The 25,850-nt window shown below is 46.2% G+C and overlaps 1 protein-coding gene across 17 annotated transcripts in view; it reads right to left on the bottom strand.

Annotated features, from left to right (window-relative positions):
• PRRC2C (proline rich coiled-coil 2C) overlaps positions 1-25,850 on the bottom strand; it is a 75,850-nt gene continuing 50,000 nt past the window's right edge. For 5 of the 17 annotated variants that reach the window (XM_045838688.1, XM_045838689.1, XM_045838692.1 and 2 more), the window contains 15 exons: positions 22,497-22,682; positions 22,104-22,355; positions 20,857-20,949; positions 17,963-18,064; positions 14,423-14,624; positions 12,455-12,658; positions 11,210-11,322; positions 10,719-10,855; positions 7,368-7,599; positions 7,042-7,164; positions 5,857-6,075; positions 5,381-5,484; positions 4,871-4,997; positions 3,779-4,015; positions 1-1,835 (listed from right to left, as the gene is read on the bottom strand). In XM_045838688.1, the coding sequence (XP_045694644.1) occupies positions 1,578-1,835; positions 3,779-4,015; positions 4,871-4,997; positions 5,381-5,484; positions 5,857-6,075; positions 7,042-7,164; positions 7,368-7,599; positions 10,719-10,855; positions 11,210-11,322; positions 12,455-12,658; positions 14,423-14,624; positions 17,963-18,064; positions 20,857-20,949; positions 22,104-22,355; positions 22,497-22,682 (2,589 nt within the window). In that variant the 3' untranslated portion in view covers positions 1-1,577. Of the gene's footprint in view, positions 1,836-2,271; positions 2,325-3,778; positions 4,016-4,870; positions 4,998-5,380; positions 5,485-5,856; positions 6,076-7,041; positions 7,165-7,367; positions 7,600-10,718; positions 10,856-11,209; positions 11,323-12,454; positions 12,659-14,422; positions 14,625-17,962; positions 18,065-20,856; positions 20,950-22,103; positions 22,356-22,496; positions 22,683-25,850 lie in introns of all 17 variants that reach the window. The other 12 variants (XM_045838691.1, XM_045838693.1, XM_045838700.1 and 9 more) reach the window with 10 other exon arrangements.

The following is a 25,850-nucleotide window of genomic DNA, read 5'->3' as shown; positions in this document are numbered from 1 at the left end:
TTCATTATTTAGAGAATACTTTATTAGTTTCTGTAATCAAACCCATGTAGATTAAGACCTTACATATTTAATACAGTGCGTTACCCCTGTACAAATGGAAAAAATTATGTCGAACATTTCTAGACCAATATGGCTGTTAATTTCTGTACAATGCCAACCCAACACGGTACAACCGAGATAGTTTTTCCAAAGTTGACAGCACAGCTAAAGTTTCCAAAAATTCAAATTATATATATATGTATATATATTTATTTATATAAAAAGACCAATAGCAGTATGTTATGCATCGATAGCAGCAACAGCCTTTCCAGGTTCTGCAGTCATCTGAACAAATTAGAGACATCCAGCACACTCCGTTAAAAAAAAAAAAAAAAAGTAAAAAACAAATCCCCAGAAAACAGCAAAGTTCTGTTACTGTTGTGGTACCTGGCACCATTTTTTTATTAGCTTCTCCATCATCATCTGGAAAGAAAACATTCTGGAATAACATCATCAGAAACAGCTCCGATCAAGCACGGTCACGACCACGCACCGTAAGCAGGGACAACATGGTTTACACTCACAGAGGTATGATACAGGACTGTCCTACAGCTAGAATACTAGAGGGTACAATGACAAAGGCATTACTTGAGACTTGATTTTGTTTCCCCAGCAGAGGGCCCGGCCGGCAGGGTGGGATGCGGCGGCTCTGGTGAAGTGTGCACCTTCCCCGCCAGGATTTCATCGGTGGCATTGTTCTGGGTGCTCGCGGGTCTTCATGAGTATCAGCTAAAAACCGTTTTAAAAAGATCAAAACAAACCAAAACAAAACACCCCGCCACACCCCACAGATTCATACAAAGATGACCACGTAGAGGTGGGCAAGACTCGCCCTGACTAGTGTTCACCAAAGCTGCTGCGTCTGAGTGGGCGGAGCTCCACGGAGGTGAGAAGCCCAGCCGCACTTCAAAGCTTCGGGCCACAACCAAACACAGCACCATTCCAGCAGCAGCAGCAGCCGCCGCCAAACCCTGCCCCTCGGGGACGGTCAGGATGCTGGCGGCACCGTTTCACCACCGTTCACTCATCCAGGAAGAAGGAAAGGTTGGTTATGATACTTCGTGTTCAACTCAACCACCACGTTACAAGAACAGCAAGCCGCCAGAGTCAGACACAGGCTCCTCGGCACAGCCCCAGTCCTTATCCGCTCGTCACCCCCCGGGCCCACCAGTGCCCTGGCCGCTGCTCTGCCAGCTGGGCTCACCCCACCGACAGGGCCGGGCTCCTCCTTCCCTCTTACTTCTGGGCCCCACCTAACTGTGACGGTTAGTTCTGAAGGGTGCGCACTCCAGGACTGTGTGCGTGTGTCTGTGTGTAAATTCAGGCTGAGATGCAAAAACGGCAACCGACAGGGTGCGTGTTGTGTAGTGGGTGCGGCTCGTCTCAGGGTGAACGGCTCCTGTGTCCCCTCGTGCGCCTCCGAGCTCCGGACGGGACCCTGTCACAGACCTTTTACCCCTCTGGCTGCTGGCACTGCCGACTGCACCCTGCCTCCTCCCCTCGCCCCTCCCCCAGGCCCTGCAATAAACCACAGCCTTTTAAGATTTTGTTTCTTCGGTTTTGATGGCCTGAGGTTTGATGGGTCCAGTTCGAACAGGTTTGGTGGCCATGGTGGGTGCAGGGGGGGGCTTTTCTTCTACTTTCTCCTGACAGACGCCAGGGGTGTCGGCCAGCGTCTCGGGAGGCTTGCTTGCGTCGCCGTCCACCTTCGGGGCCTTGCCGCCTATCTGTTTGCTCTGCTGCTGTTCAGAGAAGAAGCGCTGCGTGGACTGGAGAACCTCTGCTCTCTGCTTTGCCTTAAAGAACGAGAAACAACAGCTGAAGACGCGGCAGCATCACCAAAGCCTGTCAATCACTCTCAGTTTGAATTCTTTCACCAATCACCAATCAGCTTCCCCCACGCTGGTTTGACCCAAACCAAAAGTACCTCATTGATCTTTTAATGGAAGGATTTCTTCCTATCACTGAAAACATTCCATGTGATTTTTAAAAAATATCAGAAAAGAATAGGACCGCCTCCCACCACTTTTTCAAAGTTTACCCTCTTATAATAAAATAATTAAATGGGAGTTGCTTTGGTTTGTATCTTGTCTGGAACAAACCTTATAAATAACAAATTCTATTTAGGGAGCCTGCTCGCAAACTTGAAACATACGGAACACTTAAAGCTGCTAGTTATCAACATGTGGTCTATGACAGAACGGAAAGGAAGCACTTATATTGCGGTATTACCAACACCTAGGACCAAAGGTCTTGTGGCTGAGTCCTCTTCCCACAGCTCTCTTCTGCAGGGGAAGAGCATCAGAAATTAGTAACTACACCCTCACTGGGTCGCTGAATTCTGAGCGCTCCTACCACACTGAGCTGGCAACAGAGCCACCTCGCTTTAATGACTGCATGCCCCAGGTCCATACATACTTACGTCCGTCTGTACATTACACCAATGTAACACGTTTCTACACCTGTACATAAAAAAGCCCCATACATTCTACGCATCCTCAGCACTGTCCAAAACGCTGAAGCCGTTCTCAAGAAATCTGTGCCCTTCTCCACCCCGTTATTAAGCTACAGTGCCATTTCCAACACGGGGATTTACGGAAAGTCAAGTGCCAACAGAACTGGAAACCACGGCCAAACGGTACCCAGAGAGGTCCACACAGACGCTGGCGCCTGTGCCTGTCACGCAGGCCACAGGCACCGGGAGTCCCCCCGAGGGGCAGTCTTCAGTCTGACCTCTCAGGGTCGGACGCGGGGCTGTCCGCCCGGAGGAACCTGTGGAGCCCGCCCGCCTGGCGTTCTGCGGGGCTATGATAAAAGGGCTCCCGCCCAGGGCCCAGCCGATGGCCGCCTGTCCCTGTCTGGAAGCAGCAAGCTCGTCCCTGTGCTAGTCCGACCCGACACAGAGCAATGGCGAAAACAGGCCCAACGACGGAGGCCTCTCGAGCCCCGTCTAAGTGAACACAAGGCAAGCGGGTCGGCCAGCTGCACAGGCAGCCGGTGAGGCTCCCGCCACAGAGACCGTCACGCACGGGCGCCTATGGGCGCCTGCCGCACCAGCACGCCTCCTGGGTTTTGTGCCTCTCATGGCAAAGGACCCCCGGGTGCTCGTCTGAATTCCTCACCTACAGCCACACTAACTGCCGTGGGACACGGCCATGCCAGGTGGCAGGCCACAAGGGGCGTGAACACAGTCTGAGAAGAACACGGGGCTTGGGTGGCTCAGACTGGGTGGCACGTCTCACCCACCAAAGTTCTCAGAGAACCACGATTTGTGTCGTAAGCTTGGGGAAGGGGTTGGGGGAGAAAAACAAAGAAAGAAAATGGGAAAGCCCACAAGAGTCCATATTACTTTTTTTTTGCTCTTTCAAAAAATGTAGCAGCTAAACTCAGATCTCCCTCAAATATTTATTTTATAAGCAATTCATTTGGCCACAAGTTTAAAATGTTAACTTGTTGGTTGACAACAGTTGCAAAAGAAAAAAAAAGAGGAAAAAAAAAAAAAAAGGAAAAAAGTGTGTGTGGGGGGAACGGAGAAAAAAAGTAAATAATAATAATAATAATAATAATAATAATAATGATAATAATAATAATAATGATGATAATAGAAAAAAAGGAGAATGCCTGCGAGTGGCCCACGGCCCAGCCTGCGGGACGGGAGTGCTGGGGGTGCGGGGCGGGCCCAGAGCGCCGCGGACGCGGCTCAGAGGGTCGCTCTGGCGGCCGCCAGCACTGTACTAACCTTCATGTCCTGTTCAGCCTTCAGCGCGGCCTGGGCCTGAGTGCCTCTGGCTCCCGCCAGCGATCCACAAGGACCCCTGGCCACATGGGGCACACGAGCATGGCTCATGAGGCCTGTGGTCAGCGGAGGAGGCATCTGACTGGCCAGTGCCATTGGCGGCCTCTGAACGGGCGCTGGGAAGGTGTTAGTATGTGGGGCTCTTACCAATGGAGGGACCAGGTTAGGCTGAGAGAGAATCTGAGTGAAAAAAACAAAACATACAACATTAAACTGTTAAAAAAATTTTTGCCAACTAGATCGGTTAGCTCACCCCAGAGTAAATCTGCACCAATTCCGCCAGGGAAGGGGGTGTACACACTGTGCCATCCTAGCACCCGGCCCAGGACGGACAGGCCCGCCTGGGCCCTCTAACGGGAGACGCGGGCAGGGAGGCTATTACTTAGGGTATCTTTTAAAAAAGATGTAATTGCAGAAAAGACATACACCTATACCAATCATAATCAGAAAATAAATAAAAAAAATGCTAATTTGACAAATACATGTTTTTTCACATACCGATTCTAGTTTGTGAGTGTTCTTATTAATTTGAGTTAGTCCTTTTATCTGATCAGCAAAGAGAAGTGAGGCCAACATTTTTTTATACATATATTAAAATACCTCTTGGAAAATTTACTTCACCTACACAGTTATCTTAAAAAAAAAAAACAAAACCAAAAACAAACAAGAAAACAAAAAAAAAAAAACACACCAAAATCTAACAAAAAACCCTGGAAAACCCTAAGCACTGGGACCCTTCTCTGAAAAACCCACCTCTTCAAAAGATAAAGGGAACAGAACACAAGTTACTAGAGCTGCATGGGGGGTCCTCTGCTTCCACTGTCTGCTCTAGAACTCCAGTCAGCTGTGTCCAGCTGCAAGGACAGAGCCTACGCTGAAACGCCAGACATCTGCTGTCGGGTAAGAAGCTCCCTCTCAGCGAACACCGTGTGCCTGAACTGGTCCTGACAGGGCCGGGCTATCAGCTCCGCAGAGTCGCCAGGTCAGCAAGCACTTGCACGAAACCACCCTCGTTTCTCACTCGCCTCTGCCCACCTGGGGTGCGAACTGTGCAGGAAATGGCTGGGTCATTCTCACAGTGGCGGGGGCTGACGGGAACTGCTTCTGATACACAATGCTGCTCATTTTGCTGGACTGGCTGTTCGGACTTGTGGAAGTGGCCCTTGGAAAGAAGTCGTCACTGGTCAGTATGGCAGTGCCGGGTAATGATGCTGTCAGATTCCTAGACAGTGCGCTTGGCAGACTCATAGATTTGGTCGTTGGTAAGATTTACCAAGACGAGTTACCAAACGTCACGGCGGTAGGGAGACACGGGAGGGGCAGAGGTGAGAAAGGACACTGGCTACATTTGCCCTGTATTTAAAAGTTTTTCTTGCAATACAGTACACCAAATACATTCTTAATAATTCAACAGCTTAACATTTCAGATAGAACTATCAGAACGTCTCGTGCTTACCACAGGACTGGCGGCACAGCACGCATCTAACAAACAAACGGTGCTCAGTTATTTGGGGGTTCCATAGCAAACACAAACGCCCGTTTTACCGGAAGGGACTAGAGGTGGGTGTGGTGCTCCTTCCGCTGATTGGAGGGGTGCCTGGTTTGATGTCAATGCCACTTCCGAAGGCCTTTAGTTCCATTTCAGACATCTGAGAAAGAGCACAAAATAAACCTAGCGTTTCTGCAATCCCGTAAGCTAACGTGCTGTGTTTAATATTCTATATATGAAAACTTAATCCAGGAAAGGACAAAGAACCTCAGTACCAAAATCCTGTAATTGGCTTTCAAATACCATAAAATTAACAAGGCCAAATTTGTGGCTGAAAAGTCTACGAGGCAGTGTAAACACAACTCTCCCACAAAACTGATGAATTCTTTGTTCTGAGGTCAGACGCAGGGGAGGCCAGACACATTTAAAGTGTGCTGGGGTCTGTGATCTCCCAGGGGCGGCAACACCATTGCACTCAGTTTTACAGACCACACGGCACCCACCTGCACCCCCCCTTCCCCCCATCACTCACTTTCCCTGCGGCTGCGATCATGCTGTGCTGAGCCCCCGCAGGGACCAGCCCCCGGAAGGGCTGGCTGGCTTGTGCAGGGCGCCCCAGGCTCTGGGCCTGGGCCTGGGGGGCGGTGTGCTGCAGGGGGGGCTGCAGAGCCTGAGGCAGAGCAATCAAAGGCTGCCCGGCAGACCCGAAGTTCGGCAGGGAGAGTTGGGGCGCTGGCAGAGGCACGGTGACCTGGGACAAAAGCAAACCGAAACTGGAGCGAGGGGCTTGTACAGAGCCGGTGCGCATGCGCCCCCTCGCCCACAGCACAACCCTTCACGTGCACCCACGACCCGAACCAGAAGACAGCAACCTAGTAATACGTCTCCCACATCAACCTGCTGCTTATTTAGTGACGGTCACCACTCCTTTACTAAGGGTGCAACAGCATAACAAATTGGCAGTGGAGAAACTATTTAACTGAAATAATCAGAACTGTCTTTGAAGTAATCTACAGTACATGCCAAATAACCACAGAATACAATAAAATCATGGGGATACATTGTAAGAAAGTAGTGACAACTTCCCAAGTACCAATTTATTTTGAGTATCAATAAAGTAATATATCTGAGTTGTCACTCCTGAAATAGCCACCAAAAATAGTTACGAGAAAATGACTTAGGGCTTGCCTCCTTCATCTTGCCCCCACTCACTTTTAAAGAGTAAACCCATTAATGATATTGCTAGGAGATAGCTTCAAAAAGTACACATTTTTCCCCACTGAAAACTATTATTACAATCATACACTTAAGAAATGTGCTTGCCACCCACCCTCTGCCGGCCACCCTATGTGTTACAGTCACCGGTGCGGTGGTCCTCAGTTTCCCTTCACTCCTGGCACGGACGGGTTAAAGCCCCCATCACGCTGACTTTGTAACTGCACACCCCTAATGACAACCTTCAAACGTTTATATTCGTGGGGTCCTTTGTCAGAATGAACAATCACATGGAAACCCGTTACAAAAACTAAAATAAAAAGCAGCACTGACGCAGGCGGGGGAGGGGAGATGGGTGTTGTGGGACTCCAGTGGCCCCCGTGGAAGGCCTAGGCTGTCTCGGAGAAAACTCCCACGCGTGTCCCCACCCTGGTTCTGCTGAATCGCCCACACGAGAGAAGAAATGGTAACAGTAGTAGTAACGAAAACGGAGGAAATTTACCATGCCACAGTTTACCTGCTGGAGAGCACTCGGCGACTGGGCAGTGTTGTAGAAGTTCGTCTGACCAGGCTGCTGGACTTGCCCAGAATAAAGATTTGAAGCCTGGGTGAGATTTGCTCTAGCCTAGAGAGCAGCAACAAGAAAAGAGCAGTAAGATCTTTAAGGTTATGGCTTCAAAGCGATCTTGTAAGAATTCAGTATTAGATAAACAAGAAGACCTTTGTTTTTCGTAGTATCTTTTCACATTTTCTTGAAAAACCGCCCCTAAGCCACCTGCTGCACGAGAACATGACGCCGCCGCCTGCCGCAGCCCCGCCGGGACTCACCTGAAGGAGGTGTGTGTCCATCAGCTGCGAGGCCCCCAGCCCCGACGCCTGGCCCAGCTGGTGTTCGTACAGGATGGGGATGGGCTGAGTGCTGGAGGTCTGCTGGAAGGCGAGGCCCGACTGCGCCTTGGCCAGCTCCTGGTGCTGGACTGCCGGGAAGTTGTGGATGGCAGTGCCGGAGAGGACCACGGACGGCTGGGACAAGCTGCTCTGCATGAAGGCCGGCTGAGATCTACACGGGCGTGGAAGCGGAAGGCTGTGTCAGAGGTCAGTTCTGTCTGCAATCTGGAAAGCTCGAGAGCGAGTGGCCCAAGTGCCAAGAGCTCTGGTGAGCATCAGAGGCAGAGAACACAGACCTCGTGTGAGGTGCTCGTTCTGAGGCTTGGAGCCCACTACACAAGGAGGTCCCATGTGCCTGGGACCCAAGTTCTGGAAAAAGGTTTCCTCTTCCTAGAAACCTTTTTCCTCCTCTTGAACAATGAGAATGATTCTCATTTCATGCATTCGTTAGCAAGCTCAGAGCCAAACCTATCCTTTCCTCTTTGGTACCGACACTGCCTGCAACTCAGCACCAGCAGCTGACTTTTACTGCCTGTGTCTCAGCACTTTCCCTCACGTGTTTCTCACAAGAGCCTCAACACCGCTATGGAGTGAAGCAGAGTACTGTTCGTGTCAGGATTATTCATGAAGTATCTTTTTTCTTAAAAATTTTTACTTATTTATTTTTTAGAGAGGGGAAGGGAGGGAGAAAGAGAGGGAGGTAAACATCAGTGTGTGGTTGTCTCTCACAATGGCCCCCCACTGCCTGGCCTGCAACCCAGGCGTGTGCCCTGACTGGGAATCGAACCAGCAACCTTTCGATTCGCAGGCCAGCACTCAACCGCTGAGCCACTCCACCAGCCAGGGCTTTTTTTTTAAATTGAGGTATAATCAGCATAATGATTTGGTATTAGTACACTGCAGAGCAACCAGCACGGCAAGTCAACACCTGTCAGCGCAGAGGCATATGTTTCTCAAACGCGAACTTCTAAGATCTACTCTCCTAGCGACTTTCAAGTGCACAGCACAGCATTATGATCGAGGGTCAAAACTCCCATTTAAACAATAAACCAGTCACAAGGCTGTAGTGTACACCAAGACAACAATTTGAAGACCAGTAAGGAAATTCAATGCTGAAATAACCCTCAGGAGAGAGACCTCCAATCTATACTTCATAAAATGCTAAGATAAAAAGTAAGTAACTGAAGTAGTGGTAAAGATAGTATCACCAGTTAACATTTGACTTTGTTAAAATGACGCGTGGCAGGACAAAAGCCACTACCCAGGAGTGTTGATCTCCACCCTGATTCTTGTACCAAGAACTGAGCTCTCGCTTAACTGTGAGGAGCAGTCCCACTGATACAGTCTTAACTTACATCGGCCCTTTGAAGGCAACCGAGAGGCTGATGGGCCCCCGGGGAAAATGAGTCTGACACCTCTGCTCTAGTGTCACGAGTAATCTTAACAACGTCTCCTCGTAATTTATGCTTCAAATATAAATGGGAAAACACAAACACATTGTAAAACTGTGCTGGGCGAAATTAATTCAGGGATTCCCTGTTAATAAACACAAATGACGCAGGCCAAGAGCCAGGAGCAGCACACTGTCGCGGTGCAGACTCGGCCTGTGCTCGGAGTCCACGCCGGGGCCTTCCCAGCCGGCAGCCACAGTCACACTCGCGGCGCACTGCCCCTCTGCCTCCGCGGCCACAACCACTGACCTCTCTGCCCGAGCGGGAAGGTAGCTGCAGCTTTTCAACGCTTTAAGCAGCTGACACCAATGCAAAGGATGCTGCTTTGTGAGATCGAATCTGTTCGCTCTTTCTGAATTAGAAATTTTAAATTTTTATTTTTTACCACAAATTCTAAGATAACCCCAAATTTAGTAATATGAAAGAGACAGCCTCTAACTTCTAGTTGGGGTAAACAGTTTTACTTTTACAGGCAGACAATCTTGGAATGAGCAAACTAAACGATGGGGCAGTAACAGAAAATAAAACATACTATACAACTTACACAGATGTACTAAATTCTACTGGGGACGCTCTCATCAAAAAATAAGAGCGAGAGCCACATCGTTAGAGTCCGTCTACTGACAGCCCTGCCCCGCTAAGGAAGGGCAGGCAGCTGACCCCAGGCTGGCACAGGGTTACGGTTTACGTAGCCTGAAAGGAACGAGCTCGGCCAGCGACTTCCAACCTTTGTCATCTCAGGACACACGCAGACTAGTTACTGAAACTCCGCGGCACACCGAAAATATATTTTTTGTTGATCTGACAAAAAAAAAGCATTTTCAGCCACTCACACTGGACAGCTATTGTAGTGTGACATGCCCAGCTAAGTGGCTGCTGTCATTTTTTAAAATGTGATCACCTGAAGAGAGAGAGGCCACCGCCCAGCCGAGCAGCCAGGGACTGCGTCTGTAAAACGCCCGTGGCACACCAGCGGAAAACTGCTGAGCTTCACTGATCAATGCCAAGTCTCAGCTACAAAGTGTGAAAATTCTATCTGAACCGTATCAAAACCCAGCGCATATCTAAAAGCAAACGCAAAACTCTGCAATCTTCCTAAGCTGCCCTAAGAAATAATTCAGTTTTCGTTTAGAGGGTTTTATTGCCGCCACAACGAGCAGGGATGACAGCAGCCTTGCTGTGAGTGCTGCTGTCACCAATTCTCGTCCCCAGACCTCCGCTCTCATGAGCTGGAGATGAGGCACACCTGTGGTTGAACATGGGCTCTGTCACTTATTTGCAGCGTCACCTTAGGCAAACAACCAAACAAACAAACAACCCGACCCCTTCAAGCCCCACCTCCCCGTGGAATGGGCAGGACGCAGACTACCGGAGATGTTCGTGTGCAGACGAACTCCGTGAGCTGCCGTGCGCAGACGGCCGGAGCGACCACACTGTCACTGCGACTTCCCCTCTTCGCCCGGCCTCCACTCCTCCTCCGCATCACCCTCTGCCCTGGCCTGCACTCTGACACCGCAGAGGGCAGCCAGGGTTCTGGCCGTTAGCAGCAAGATGGCACTCGCACTTCTGAGACCCTTAGCGGCTATCTTCTGTGACTTTAACTGCCCTGGGATTGCTGCTGCCTCTTCCTCAAGGAGCTCTGTGGCCTGACTTTGTTCACTGAAGTCTGACCGAAATGAGCAGAGACTGAGGTTCATCACACAATCAACCTGACCAACAACATAATGCAGTTTCTAACAGGACCACCCGAGCTTAGAAGGTGCAGGAAGCAGCAGAAGGATATGGTAAAAAAGCTCAGCAATTATGTCTCCAAACCACAGACACACTCCCAAGTGGTTACCTATAGGGTTGCAGGGAAGAGCCGAACAGTTCCTGAGCCTGGGAGACGGCGGGCGCAGCCCCCAGACTCAGCGGGGCCTGGTGCTGCCCTTGCAGGGGCGCGTAGATGGGGATCGGGATCTGCTGCACCGAGGCGGGCTGCGGAGCAAGGGGAGAGCAGTGTGAGCGCCGCGGACACAGCTCGCGACAGGGAAAATACAATCAGCTACGAAAAGAATGAAAGATTCACGCCGCATGCCAGTTTCCTCTGCAAGCAAAACCGAATGTGCACATTTACCTTTTCCTTTCAAGCCATTACTTGATTCTACATTGTTAACCATTAAACACTGGCAAGACTTGGGAAGGCTTTAACACTGGTAATTATGGGTTGTCCCGTGTTGTTAAAAGAAGTTTGTAACTTCGAAGAGGCTACTGTTTGCAGCCCAAGATAACGGTTACACCGTAAAACCGCCAGCGAGCCCCCGCAGCATGGGAGGAGCCCACGGCACCCACCTGGGAGAGGCCCGGCTGGAAGCCCTGCTGCTGCGCCAGCGACGGCGGGGCCAGCCGTGCGTGCTGGGTGCCAAACAGGTGGCTGGTGTCCATGTAGAAGGCCGGGATCTGAGCTACACGCCGGCGGGAGGAAACAAGCAGCCGTGAGTGCCTCACCTCAGAATTTAACACACCGGTCTATGAAATTAAAACGGCGACTCTCAAGCACCGGCGAAGGTGTCGAGAAACGGACTCTCGTGCACTGCCAACGGGGTGTAAACCAGTAACGTGTCACATACTCCGTTCAAATTACAAGTGAACCTGTTGGACAGCAAACCCACTCCCATCTTAACTCTATCAACTACAGTTCAGCAAAATATTGAAATAATTTGTGGTGCAGATTTTTAATAGATTTCTATGTATTACGCACACTATTTTGCAATTTGCTATTTTTGTTTTGAAGAACTTCCCATATTGTTTTAAATTTGGCACCATTAGAAATGGTACTGCAATGAACGAACACCCTCATATACGTATCTCTGATTAATAAATTTATCTGTAAAAAAGTAAACTTATTCATCTGATACAGATAAACTTACTAACAATGAAATTGTTACTATAGTAGGTACGCATAAAATACCTGGTGAAATTTTTCTAGAAGAATTACGACAAATTCATATGCTCACCAGCAAGGTACTTAATGAAGAGCCCAATACAACACCCATGACCCTTACAGATACTGGGTATTAAAGACGCTGGTTATCAATCGTTCTACAAGTGCCCACATGTAAAGTCGAGAAATAGCCTCACTGTTGTTTTGAATTTAAATAATTAATGACTTGAATATTATTCAAATGTTTATTTACTATTTAGCTCAGATTAATATTGTGACATTTAGTAATACAAGTTTCCCCACCCTCAATAAATAATTTTTTCTTCTCTGCTATTTTTTTAGGTTTATTTCTCCCCATGAATTTTAGTATCTGGCAAGTTTCAGATAACAAACTTCTATAATGATTGCAATAGTATCAAATGCGTAAGTTATTTTTCATGTTATTAGACACTAACTTGTCAAATGTATGTGTAAGGAACAACTGCCAAGAGCCCCAGAATGCTTATCAAGAGGACGGCAGTCAATTCTTTGTGGAAATAAATTTGCAAAGCAGATAAAAAATACTGAAGCTGGAAAGGGTAACTAAGGAGAGAAGAAACAAGCGCTCAGAAGCCTGCATTTCCGAAGCTCCTCCCACTCCAGCCCGACCCCACCTGCCGCAGACTGGGACACGTAGACCTGCGGGCTCTGCTGCTGCTGGGCGATGAGGGAAGGCATGCAGCTCAGCTGTGAAAAGTGGCTGGCGGAGGGCAGGCTGCTCGTCTGCAACTGCTGGGGTTTCACTTTACAAATGTTAGGAGGGTCTGACGTGGTCGTCGATTTTGTGCTCAGAGAAGAGGTAGTGTATGTACCAGCTCCTGTATTTGGGAGAGGGGTAAAATAAGGGAACAATGTAGTATATTTTAAAGTGCCGCTGCTGTTCAGGGTAAAATAACTCAAGTGCCAATCGGAAACCAGAAAATTAATGTCTACTGCCCCACCATGCACTTAGAAGCTGTATGTGCCGCAGGCTAAAAGGAGACATGTCATTATCATAATTATCACTATCTATAGCTCTCCCCCCCGTCCAGCACCCCCCTGCGTGTACCGAGAGAGAGAGAGAGAGAGAGACAGACACACAAGTAAGTGGCCTTCTACAACCTGAAAGATCAAAGATTTCTGGTGATCAATGAGCTCTAATGACTGCAATACTGGAGCAAATTACAGCACTGGTATTTGATGAGAAAGGGAGATGGGGCGGACATTTACTGTCAGACGACTAGTGATGCCGTATCTAAGAGAGGACAAGATCAAGGGACCTCTGCTCTTCCACTTGGGTCTCTCTCTACCAGCAGGATGACAGGAAGGCCCTCATGGCAAAAAATTTATCCTAGTTGGAAGACCAAGGAGAAACCACACAGACCTGGAAAAAATTGAAGTAGCTGGGTTCCAAAGGAAGAGCTAGGAAGCTCTGCAGCCCCAGTATTTCCGAATCTTCCGACAGACCCTCCTGCAGTGGGCTGAGGCCCAAGCAAGAGCCAGGGGCAGAGCTGGGGCAGGGGACGCTTGCACAGCAGCAGACACAGAGCTGGAAGACTCCTTTTGATTTGAATCTCTGGGTTTGTCTTAATAAATAAATAAATAACAACACGTACTTCTGATTCTAAATAGTACCAAAATAACTGTAGTGTAACCCAAAGATTGGTTGGTTTGGTAAAACTTAAAACTAGCAGAATGCCAGAAAAAGAAAAAGCAGTATTCCCAGAAGTAAAGAAGACCAGTAAAGGTAAATTCGGAAAAGGTAAATTCTTTGCTGCATATATTTTATAACTATTGGAAAAGAGTTTAGCAACTGCTTTGGAAATGTCAGAGAACACTGGGAAGCTTGACACGAAATTTCCATGTTCAGTAGAAGAAACATGATTATGCACATGGAGAAAGGGTGTGTCCCCCGAGTCGAGCATTTTAGGAACAGCCCCTGCGACCCTCCGAGGACTGCAGAGCCTCCCACCTGACAGGACTGCGCACTAGGGGTAAGTACGGGGGGAAGATCACCTTCTAACCTGGGATGCTGATGGACCCTCCTTAGAAACAAACAAGACAAAAACCCCAAACCAGCAGACATCGTCCACTCAAAAAGCAGAGACTGGAAATTCTCTACTCATAACTCTTCACCAGGCAATGTTAACCCAATAGACTTAGGCCCACATCTCCTTCAAATGAGATAAAGATCACAAAAACTTTAAAACCTGTACGATTGTTTTATCTTTGAGTTGGTTAAATTAGCTGTGTGTGAATTCAAAAGTAAAAATCAAGAGATAAATTTTACAGAAAAATGTAGAGAAACATGGTAAAATTTTCTTCACCAATTACTTACTAGCATCTACGGTGGGGGACAGGGTGGGGATGGGGAAAAAGGAAGGTCCAGCAGAGGGTTTTAGGAAGCCATCAAGAAGCATTTGCTAAACGAAAACTGCGAGAGGGCAAAGAGAGGGGCGGGGGTGAGAATGGCGAGAAGTTACTCATGCACGATCTGCCATCTTTTGCAAACAACGCTTTTTGGGGGAACAGTAAACAGAAAGCCATCCTGAGAAGTCGGCACGAAGGGAAGGTTCTTAGAGAAAGGGCACAAAGACTTCCACCTGACAGCGACGTCGTGGGGGTGACCGAGGCGACAGGGATCTGCGGCATGGACGCACTGGAGAAGGAGTTGTAGTTGGCGCCGCTCGGCCCACTGGCACTGCTGCTGACCCCAGGGGCGATCGGGGGGGCTGTGGAAGTTACTGGAGAGCCCTTTTCCCTCACATTTGGAGAATTCTCCCATGCCTTCCGGGCAGACTCCATCTGCAATGAAACGACAAACAAGTTACTATGCTAACACAGAATACGCGTATATGTATGTACATAAATATATTGCACACATGTACATAGATCTGTATTTACATTCTAAATATAATCTTTCAGAAACCACAAAAATAAAAGATGAAGACCCAAGGGGTTTCAAACTTTTCATTACCCCCCTGTATCTCTGCTTTTTTACTTGAATTGGGAGACAGTGGGCTTTAATGATATCTCTATAGAGAGCTTGTTGACAGCTCTGGCGAACAGGCCAGTGACAGATAATGGCACAGCTCCAGTATCATCTAGACCTGAGTCCCTGCCCTGACCAGTGACGAAGAAGATGGAGCTACCAGGCCCCTGCAGGACTGATGTGAGGCTCTGACTAGTGGGAAAGGCACTAGAGGCTCTCCACCAATGCCCATGCCCTCTGTTTTTTTTTTAAGCCAGCAGTTTTCACATGGCATACGCCAGGCACCTTTTGTTTGGCTGTTTTACGCTCACAGTGTTTTAAAACACTGGTAATGTAGGCTCTGGCCGGTGTGGCTCAGTGGATTGGGTATCACCCTGCAAACCAAAAGGTCGTGAGTTCGATTCCCAGGCAGCCCGCACACCTGGGTTGTAGGTTTGGTCCCCAGTCAGGGCACGTGTCAAAAGGAGGCTGATCAATGTTTCCCTCCCTCTCTGGAATCAATCAACCAAAAATAAACACATACATAGATAAATAGACAGACAGACAAATGGTAATGTAAGCAGCTAGGTTTTAGGCTTGGGTGTAGCAGAGACACCTGTTTCCCACTGTGGCCCCCTAGGACAGACATTTCGGGTCCTGGCTGCGCCATTTGTGTTTGGGGCTACCGGTTCTAGCTGCAGTCTCCTAGCTTCTGAAAGGTGGCAAACAGGTCTTACTTTAATCTATTTTCAGTCTCTCTAGAGCAGTGCTGTTCAACAGACATAAAAATGTAAGCCATATACATAATTTAAAATTTAGTAGTTGTATTTAAAAAAATAAAGAGGTACTACTAATTTCGATAACATTTTATTCAACTCAATATAAAAACCTGTTAATGTAAAAGCTGAGATGCTGTAATTAAAAAACAAAACAAACAAAAAAATGACCATTGCAGACCCAGCGTCCATTTCACTGTATGCTGAGGCACACGCCTCCCCTCACTCGGACTGGCCCACGCAGCGCCCAGTGACTCCCCGTGCCAGTGGGCGCGGGGCTGCGAGCACAGGTGCAGACCCTCACAGCCCCACGGCCACCTGGACAGGGAGCAAAGACACACACACACACACACACACACACACACCCAGGTCGGAGGTTTTCAGTCCCGCTGAGCTAAGTAAAATTCAGATGCCATGTCTTACATGAGTGTACTACTTCTTAACAAGATTTTAAATAGCATGGTTATTAGGTAGTTTATAGGTTCTCTGTACTAACTTTTAAAACTTTAACCTTATCTCCATCGTAAGAATTTGAGAAATATTACATGCCTCCCTGCTTTCCTTTTAAAACAGACATAATATATAAGTTAACCTTTTAAAAAAATGACTGTTATTCCATAAATTCAAAATACAATTCACGTTTATGTTTGCTTACATCTTTTCCTCACCAGCACTTTGCTTGCTGGTTTCAGATGTGTTTTATTCTAAACAAAAGTTGCTTTAAAATTTGGGTGTGTGTGTGTGTGTTAAAAAACAACTTAATGCAATTTCCTTACACAATCTGAGATTTTGTGATTTGGAGCAATTTTATACAGTACAATGCCTTTTGTACCAATTTTATGGTGTTGAAAGCACAAATTAGAGCTAATCAAACTTGCATAATACATAGGCCACATACATTTGGCTTTATTTCATTACTTAAACAGAAGGATAATTTAGATTTTAATTTTAGAAATTCAAGGAAACTAAAAAGTATAATTACTTAACTATATTTTTCCCCTTGGTAAATATACTGTCAATAATAACCATATAATAGAACTTTTCTATTATGTTACATACCTTTTATGTTACCCAAATAGAGAGATGTCAGAAGTAAAAATAAGGACACTAGGGAAAGTTTTAAGTTAATGAAATTTAATTTAAATTCATTTTAATTCTAACTGTATATTATTTCTTCTTGAAGTATAGAAAGCACTGAGTGAAAGGCAATGTTGAGGGGTTTTTCTGGAGAATTAACAACTGGCCTATAGGACAGTCAGTGCCACATCCGTTGACGTGGCATCAGACCGTCGCCGTGAACAGGACGAGCCAGGACGTGACACGCAGGCTGAGGCCGCGTCGTTCTGGCGGAAGGCCACAGCAATGCCGAGCAGGGACTGGCAGGAAACGGTAAGAACTGGGTGAAGACGGTGACGACAGGAAGCTCAGGTGGTTGTCTTACAAAATTTTGTAGTATCAACGCACGTTTATTATGTCTCTTACAAGGAAGCTGGGGGGCAGGGGGGGCAAGGGGTCAGGAGGCTGGAGACTCAAACAGAAGAGTCTGGAAGTGAACATGGCCACATCCCAGAACTACTTAGTGGGCCCCTCCCCTGAGGACCATCAGAAAGATTCCCTGCCCTCCAGCGCCACGTTAGAAGGCCCTGCTGATAACAGAGGTTAAATACTTGCCTTAAAAATAAGACCCTTATTTAATTCCATGTCTGCACTTTTTAACAACTGACTAATCTTGGAAAGAACTCATTTAAAATACTCTCAAACAACTCAACTGTAGCTAAGCGTTAGTAACATAGCTCTAAATTATAAGGACAGTAAGAGATAAAAAACAAGCCTAAACTTGACAGCAAAAAGCACTTGCCTAAAGTCTCTCTTGCCTCCTTATTCAAAGATTATCCACTAACAATCACTTCAAAGTCACTTGCATTAATCAACTACCTCTTCATAAAATATTCTAACTACTACATTGCTTTCATTCAATTCACATATGACTGACAGGACAGACAAAAAATTAACATTTTTATCATCATTTGTACTTAGGATAAAAACATGCAGTACCAAGCTAGTTGTTTTTTGTGTGCACAATATATACAAAAGTTGTTACAATCTCTAAGAGAAACTTAGTACAAACATGGAATATAAAGGCTCTCCTGTCACTTTAAGACCAAATTCACAAGCATAGTAGGCCCCCCTTTAGGTAGGAGGATATCAAGTCACTGCTAAGTGGTATTAGAAGCTATTAAAAGTTTAAGGTGCAATTTGACATTGCTCTACTTCCTCGGCTTAGTGTTGTTGTTTACCATACAAAACCAGTGAAACACACACACACAAAAGAGTATCGTTAGCTTATGTCCCCTTGCATGCAACAGTGAAGGACTTAAGGTGGAGGTGGTACATACCTTGAAGGTGAGGCTGAAAGTAGTGGGAGGAACTGGAGTTAGGCTGGAGCTCTGCTGTATAGTCTCCCTCTTAGGGAGGGGAAGGGTGTTGGGCAGGGGCACCTGAAAAGGCAGGCAACACAGATCACAATCTAACTAGCTAGGTCTGCTACAAAGCCCTGCTGAAGGGAGTGCTACCGTGCTCTAAGGAAGTTTCATTTCTCATCAGAGCCAAATGGAATTTTTGATTACTTAGAGTTACACTGTATTTGTGGTAGCTGACAATTTTGGACACCTTAGATAAAATTCCTGAAGAGAAATATCACCTGCCTGTCTACGGCTGAACGGAAAGAGTCTGTCCCAAAGAGAAGGCTGGGCACCCGAGCCCATGCTTCCCGGGGCCACCGACTTCCTGGAGCAGCAGCAGTGACGTGACCACCGCACTTGCCGTTCGATGCTCGGAGGCATCAGACGCCCACCGCCACCTCTCTTCCTTCGCTCTGAGTCTCAGGACCTGGAGATTTCTGTGGCGCACTACTCGCCGCCTGACTGCTCTGGATGGCTCACTCACGTGCTCAGGAACAGTGACTGAGAAGGCGGGTGGCCGGTGGTCACTCTGGAACACTGTGGACTAACTGATGGAGACCCTAATACCACGGACGACTTCACGGAGACTGGCTGTGCTACAACAATCTCCAAGACATTCCAAACAACGGGAATATCAGGTAACACTAACCAATAAATATAAACTGAGATCCAAAAAAAGTATATTAAGCTTCAGTAAGAAAGAGAAATAAGCCTCCTTTTAAAAACGACAGAAGTTCTGGCATAAAGCAGATCTCCCAAATGGATTAATGAAGGAAACAGAAACATTTCAAAAGGTCCTGTAATTCTGGATATTGTTTTTAACACTGTATTAACTAAGTTCAAAACCACCACCACAGTCTGCACAAGTAACACCGTGATACCTTTCCAAATGGAAGACCACTGACAACATTCCTTGAACCTGCCCGAGCTTTCTGTGCTCAACCACACGCTGGACACACTGCCCCGAATCCAACGCAGACCAGTCACTGCCCACCAGACCGGTCTCTGCCCCTCCGTGGGTCTCTGTGCCCAAGTCACCATGCTCGTTAGCCTGCAAACCGCACAGAAACCATTCAGATGCTCACGGGCATTCCCAATGACTTTTAAAAGGGACTGAGAATAATCTTTCCTTCCTCTTCCCTATTTCATAAATTAACTTTTAGAGCGTAATTTGCCAGAAAAGCATCATATACTTTCTTGAAAAAGTAACGCCTAAGCCCTGGCTGGTGTGGCGCAGTAGACTGGGTGCCGGCCCATGAACCAAAGGGTCACGGGTTTGACTCCCAGTCAGGTCATGTGCCTGGGTTGTAGACTGGGTCCCCAGTGGGGGGTGCATGGGAGGCAACCACACACTGATGTTTCTCTCCCTCCTCTCTCGAAAAGTAAATAAATAAAATCTTTTAAAAAAGGAAAGAAAAAAGTAACACCTAAGAAATACTCTGTATTTTTAAAAAAGAGTGAAGACACCACAACTCAAGTACAAGTAACTTCACTGAGATGTTACAGATTCAGTATTTGATAACCGACACAGTGACACCAGCCAGCACTCACTTTGCCAGTAAGTCTTTTTGTCCTTCCCAAGTTTTCCATTACTTCCTATAGGAAGTTAAATAAATTCTAACCTTTCTCCAGAAGTTCAGAGCAATGGTTCTGGCACATGAGATGAAGTTTTCTAACAGCTAAAAGTTAGACAAATTACATTAATCAGCTCCTAGACTGAGCTACTACTGCAGCTCAGAAATGTGCGAGGCACTCTTTTTTCTCCCTCTTCCTCAGCTACACAGTAGGGGTCCTCCAGCTGGGCGACCAAGCTGGATTAAATGGCCCCCAACACAGGTCACCTCTCGGAAATTCTATATACCTGACGCTGAGGGAACAACAGAAAGCATAGGAAAAACTCTGTGCAAAGACACAATCAAGATTTTTATTCTCAAAACAATATAGTTAAAGCCTGGAGCGAGATACTTCTAAATATATCTACAAAAGATATTTTCGAAAATGCCTTTGCTTATTGTAGAGGAAACATTTTAAAAGAGAGCAGCTGACCAAACTCCTACCACCCCTGTCCTCCTAAGCGAGGGCCGCACACGTGACCCCTACACGCCTCTGTACCGCAGCGGGGCGCCCAACCTCCTCGGGTTTCAGTTTGTCAGTGGACTGGGCAGAGTGACAGGCTGAGATGATTTCTAACATAATTCTTCATAATTCTGAAAACCTGGTTGCTCTGGGAAACTAGAGCCAAAGTTACACGACTTGTTATGGCCTTTTACTAAAGCATTTAAGAACTGCTGAAGTACTTACATATGCATTACAGCTCAGTCTTTACAACAGGCATGCTGTTGTTAAGGTCCCGTATGAAAGGAAATAGCTGAATCTTTGGCTAAGGTCCCGTATGAAAGGAAATAGCTGAATCTTTGGCAACACTGTTTTAATTGAGCAAGCTTTCACCACATTATAAAAAGGTTTCATTTAAGAACAAAATTACCAAAAAAAAAAAAAAAACCCACACACAACAAAAAAGAGTGCTGAATCTACAGAATGTAACAGCTAAGAACAAAAATTCTCACCCAAACCAGGTTAATAGGATTAGTACTAATGAAACCCAAGCCCAAGCACCACACTCCTGGATCTTAAATGGAAAGCAGATGGCTTTTAGGGGAAAAAGCAAAACCTCAGTTTAACATTTTTGCTAATTGTAATTGGATTACAGGACTCCTAAATACAAACTTGCGACCACCTCTTGCCCCAAGAAGAGTTAGGCCACACAGTATCTATTAGACAAGGGCCAGGCTCCTATCCCAACTCGCCACACCAGGTCGATTACTTACATTATTTACCAAAGTATCCTCCATCTTTGCATTATTAGTAGCCACAGTGTTAGGCAGAGAAGAGGAAGGTGTAGTATAGTCTGTTACAGACTCCTGTGGAGGAGTAATAGAAAAAAACACGTTTCAAACTGAATTATCGAGTCACCTCCTAATGACAGCCTGACCGTTACAACGTTTTGGAAGAGAGCAGGGGAGGAGAGCAGGCCCGAAGAACCAGCTACCTCCAGTCTCAACAAACACTAGCAGTGGGGCCAAACAAGCATGGAAGCACCACTGAAATGGTACTACTACTGTTCCTGCTGGGGTCTGCACAATTTTAAAAACACATTAAAAAAATAAAATAAAGTAAGAAAATAAAAGCAGCAGCACTGCACGGTGTCAGGAGTTGCCAACAGCACTGGATGCTTACTGTCTGTGGGTTACGAAAAGAACTGTGTGTGGATCTCCTGCTGTCATAACCTACAGCTTACTTTCAACCATTCATTTCTTATTCTCTTCAAAATAAAACAATGTAAGTAAATGAATGTCAAGATCTTAGCTACTGCAATGCATTAGGTTTTAGGATAAACATCTTGTTTATCATCGTTAAACTCTGTATTTAAACGTGGTAGAACTAAATCACATGAATTTCTACCAGAGAAATACGCAAATAGTGCAGAAGAGTCCACCCACCTTTCTTCTCAGAGAGTACATGTCCCAGCAGGGCTGACGGAGATTTGCTACTCCCACAAGTGTGAGTCCCTGGGGCTACCCAGTGCAGTGAACTCACTCATTAATGAGTTTTAGCCCCACGCATCTTTCATTCAATGTGGTCCCTAAGCACAAGGCAATTACTTCCTCTAGTGCTCACCCAGTGCAACAGCGACCTGGTCCAACCCCGGAAGAAAACTGGCTGAAGTCTGCTTAGTTCCCAAGTTCAAAATCTCATAGTGGGCAAAATAAGGCTCCGTTGTAACTCCATTAACAAAAGAAAAAGTAATGCAGACGGACCCTTTCAAAGACTACAAACCCAATGAAAACCACTGTAATCTTGTGTAAGCATTTTTCACTTTTGACTACCGAGGGGTCCGGAAGTAAGAGTAAGTTTCTACAGAAAGAAACCACTAACTGGGAGAGATTTCTTTGGACCACACATGCACATCATGAAACAAAGGCTTCTATCAAGAAATACTGCAATAACCGACAGAGTACGTAGAACTACACGGCTCACTCTGCGCGGCTGCACTCGGACTCCCCGCGGCGCTCACCTTCACGTTAGCGGCGTACTCGGCGGAGGACACCGAGATCATCGTGCCGATCTCGGCAGACATCTCTGACGCGGCTTTGGCTTCCTTTGTCGTCGCGGGGTCCGCGCTTCTCACCGCAGCGGGGCCCAGTTTCTCCGGTCCTTCTGGCTCCACCTGCTGGGCGTCTTTTACCTTCCTGTTTTTCAGTGACCGCTCCTTTCCAATAGGACCAGGTTTATGCTCTTTGTTTTCTACCGGACTCAAATCTGGAAGCTGAAGTCAACGTTCATTAGCAAAAAGACATGACGATCAAAGGCATTCACTGAACACAAAACTCGACTCAGAACTGTTACCTGCTCTCCTAAGCGTTAGTGGTTTTTATGCAATGACACCTGGGGCAGGAATTGTATTTACCTTCTGGGCTTTGATGGGGCCTGCCCGGGGCTGCTTCTGCCGCTGCTCTTTCGGTTCAGGTACTTTGTCAGTAGTTTTCTCCGCAAGCACTGGAACAACTTCGTTTTCGTTCCCATTCGAAGCGGGAGCACCAAACTGAATTGTGTCAATTCCAATCTCAACTCCTTCTTGACCATTCTTTGTTCTCTAGTAAGGGAAATCAAAACAGAGTTCAGACTTGACAATGATTTATGTGGCAGCACATATTTTAAAGTTTAATAGGAGGAGGTTTGAGGCAACCTACCTAGTAACTGAGATTAACTAAGAGATCTTTCCCTTAACAACGATTTGTATGTTTTAGGAAACAAGTGATTAAATGAAAACTAGGATAAAGACACAAGTTTTTAAAGTCCTGGCTTTACGTGTCGTGAGTGTGGTCATGAGCCAATCACAACTTTAAGTTATTCCATCACTGAAATGTAAAAGCAACAAACACAGAAACATACCACCAGCAAGAAAGAGATGAATGAACGAATAAATGAATGAATGAGGAAAAGAAGACAGCAATGCCTAACAATCACTTAATATTTTCATGGAAGAACAAACAAAACACCAAGGATAAAGTTCACCTTCAGGCCTTGATCATATAATCGAGTCACTGCTTCACACCATTTTCAGACCCCCTGTGCTCAGTGTGAAATCACTGTATAAGGTTCTTGTTGAGTTTATCAGTGTGACCATGTCAACAGTATTAATAAGGCATGCAATTCAGATTATTTTCAATATCTGAATATCCACTTGCAGGTGGATCTATACAAGTAATGTATAAGTAAACATCATATCACTTAGAATAAAACTTTCTATCTGCTTTAGTTGACGCTGAAATTCTATAGTAAGTTCAGCATAAATTTTAGTATCAGAAGAGCAAATCACAGTAATTAATGACTAAAGCTATTAATTTTATGTACCAAAAAACCCCCCCACAAAACTGGTAAAGACTCACAGTTAATAGGACTATTAGTTTTAGGAAGACCATTATAAAAATGTTTAGAAAATATACATAATACAAGGAAGGAAAATAAAGCTTAGATCATAATACGGATCTTTGTGAATGTACTTAGTGTAACTAACATTCACAGTAATAAACAAAATCTTAATCATGAAGAAGTCTATTTCACTAGTCATTCAAGAAGTCCCATGACAAATTTCTTTTTATCTGGTGAAATAAATTAAAAGTAAACTACCAACTTTGTTAATTAAGAACTTTACCACAAATACTCCAAAGTCATGAACAATAAACAGCACCATCAACAAAACCACACTCTAACCAGAAAACATAACATTAAATAAACAGAATGACGAAAAATGAGGTATGACAAAAATGAGATACCAAACTATCTTGCTCCTCCAACCGGCTAAAGGTGAATGTAAATGCCTTTTAGCATCGCAAACTTGTAGTAGATTGCACAAAAAATCTTGTAGCTGAGAAATTATTATTCCTATACTTTAACGCAATTTAAAAGCCTGGACCAAACGTTTTAAAATTATTCAATCCAGTGCACCCATCTAAAGCAAAGAAACTTCCCACTTCATCCTTTGTATCAGCATGAAAATCTTGAACCTTCTGTGTAAGAAATGCTCTGCGATTAAGCATCATGTCAATACTACAGACAGAAGAAAAAGAATTTGACTGAGACCTTGAAATATGGAACCCAGGGACTGCGAATTCCACCCGCACAGGGAGTTTCTCTGGGGAACATTTAAAACAGGCGGCGGCGAGGCCTGCCCCAGACCCTCGGCCAGAAGCTGCCGCGGGGGAGGGGCTCCAGACCCACTTCTTCGGAAAAACGTCAACTGTATCTTTACCCCCTACCCCCGCCCCACTTCTCTGCCTCCCCTTCACAGGAACAATAAGTTCTCCACACTCATCTTCCCCCCCAGTTTCCTTACATTACACTCACGAAGGCCAGGCTTTCCCGCCTGCCAGCAGCTCAATCGTGTCTCTCACGTCTAAGTCGCCAGGGGCCTCCACGCTGTTAACTACGACTGTTGATTCGCAAGGCCTGTCTGACTTGACCTTCCAGCAGCATCTGACACACCTGATTTATCGCTTTCTACAAACTCATCTTCGCTTGGTTTCCAGGCCACTTTTCCAATCACTTAGCTTCTCCATCTCCTACATCTCCTTAGCACTTAAATTTTTTAATCTCTTTTCTTTTTTAACTACTTAGAACTCAGAATCCCTTGGCGATCTCATCCAACTATCGTATCACGTCAAGCAAACTCTACTGACTTTCAAATTCATGTCTCTGAACTAGATCATCTCCTCTGAACTCATGTCCAACTATCTACCTGACAAGTCCATCCAGATGTGTAATCAACACCTGAAACCTGACATGCCCCAAACTGACTGGCCTCTCACCTTCTCTCCCAGTGCCGATCCATTCCACAGCTTCCCGATCTCAGCGGACACAAACACCCTTCTTCTTGTATAAGCCAAAAGCTTTGGCGAGAACTTGGACTTCTTTTGCTCCCATACTACATTTGATCCATCAGCATCTTTGTCTGCGCCAAGCACTCAGAAACCAACCTCTTCTTATCCACCTCTAGTGCCACATCCCTGGACTAAGTTATCAGCATTCGGTCATGGTGACACTTTCCCTCTCCTATTCTTTTGCCCTCACACTGACTACTTTTAAGACTACCCAGAATGATCTTTTAAAAGTCAGATTCTAGTGTCCCAGGTTCGATTCCCAGCCAGGGTACATTCCTGGGTTGCAGGCCATAACCCCCAGCAACCGCACATTGATGTTTCTCTCTCTCTCTCTCTCTCTCTCTCTCTCTCTCTCTCTCTCCCTCCCTCCCTTCCCTCTCTAAAATAAATAAATAAAATCTTTTAAAAAAAAAAAAGAAAGAACAATTAAAAACAAACAAACAAACAAAAAAATAGAAGTCAGATTCTGGGACTCTTTTGCTCAAAACTGTCTATTGTCTTCCTATATCTCCCAAAGGCCTTAGAGGATCCACCCCTATTGCCTTCCCAACTGCATCTGTTCTCTCCATCCCTTACCTCCCTTGGGCCACGTGGACCTCCCTAGCCTTCCCCACACACACAGGGCCTGTTCCTTCTCAGGCCTTTCTGTCTGCTATGTCCTGAATCAGGAATTCGCCCTTCCTCAGACATGTGAATAGCACGCTCTCTTACCTCCTTCAAGTCTTTCACTCACAAATGTCCCCTAAGTAGCCTTTCTTGGCCACTCCGTTTTACACGGTCTTCACACCCCTTGGGAAGTCCCTCACGCGCCCTCCCTGCGCTGCTTTCACTTCAGCACTGACCACCATCTACTGCACAGTATGTGTCCTGCTGGCTCCCCC

Source organism: Phyllostomus hastatus, unplaced genomic scaffold (assembly GCF_019186645.2).
Source record: "Phyllostomus hastatus isolate PE091 unplaced genomic scaffold, TTU_PhHast_1.1 phas_contig_283, whole genome shotgun sequence".
Taxonomy (NCBI): Eukaryota; Metazoa; Chordata; class Mammalia; order Chiroptera; family Phyllostomidae; genus Phyllostomus; species Phyllostomus hastatus.
The sequence above is the reverse complement of the archived record's forward strand: the minus strand, read 5'-3'. Positions and strand labels throughout refer to the sequence as shown.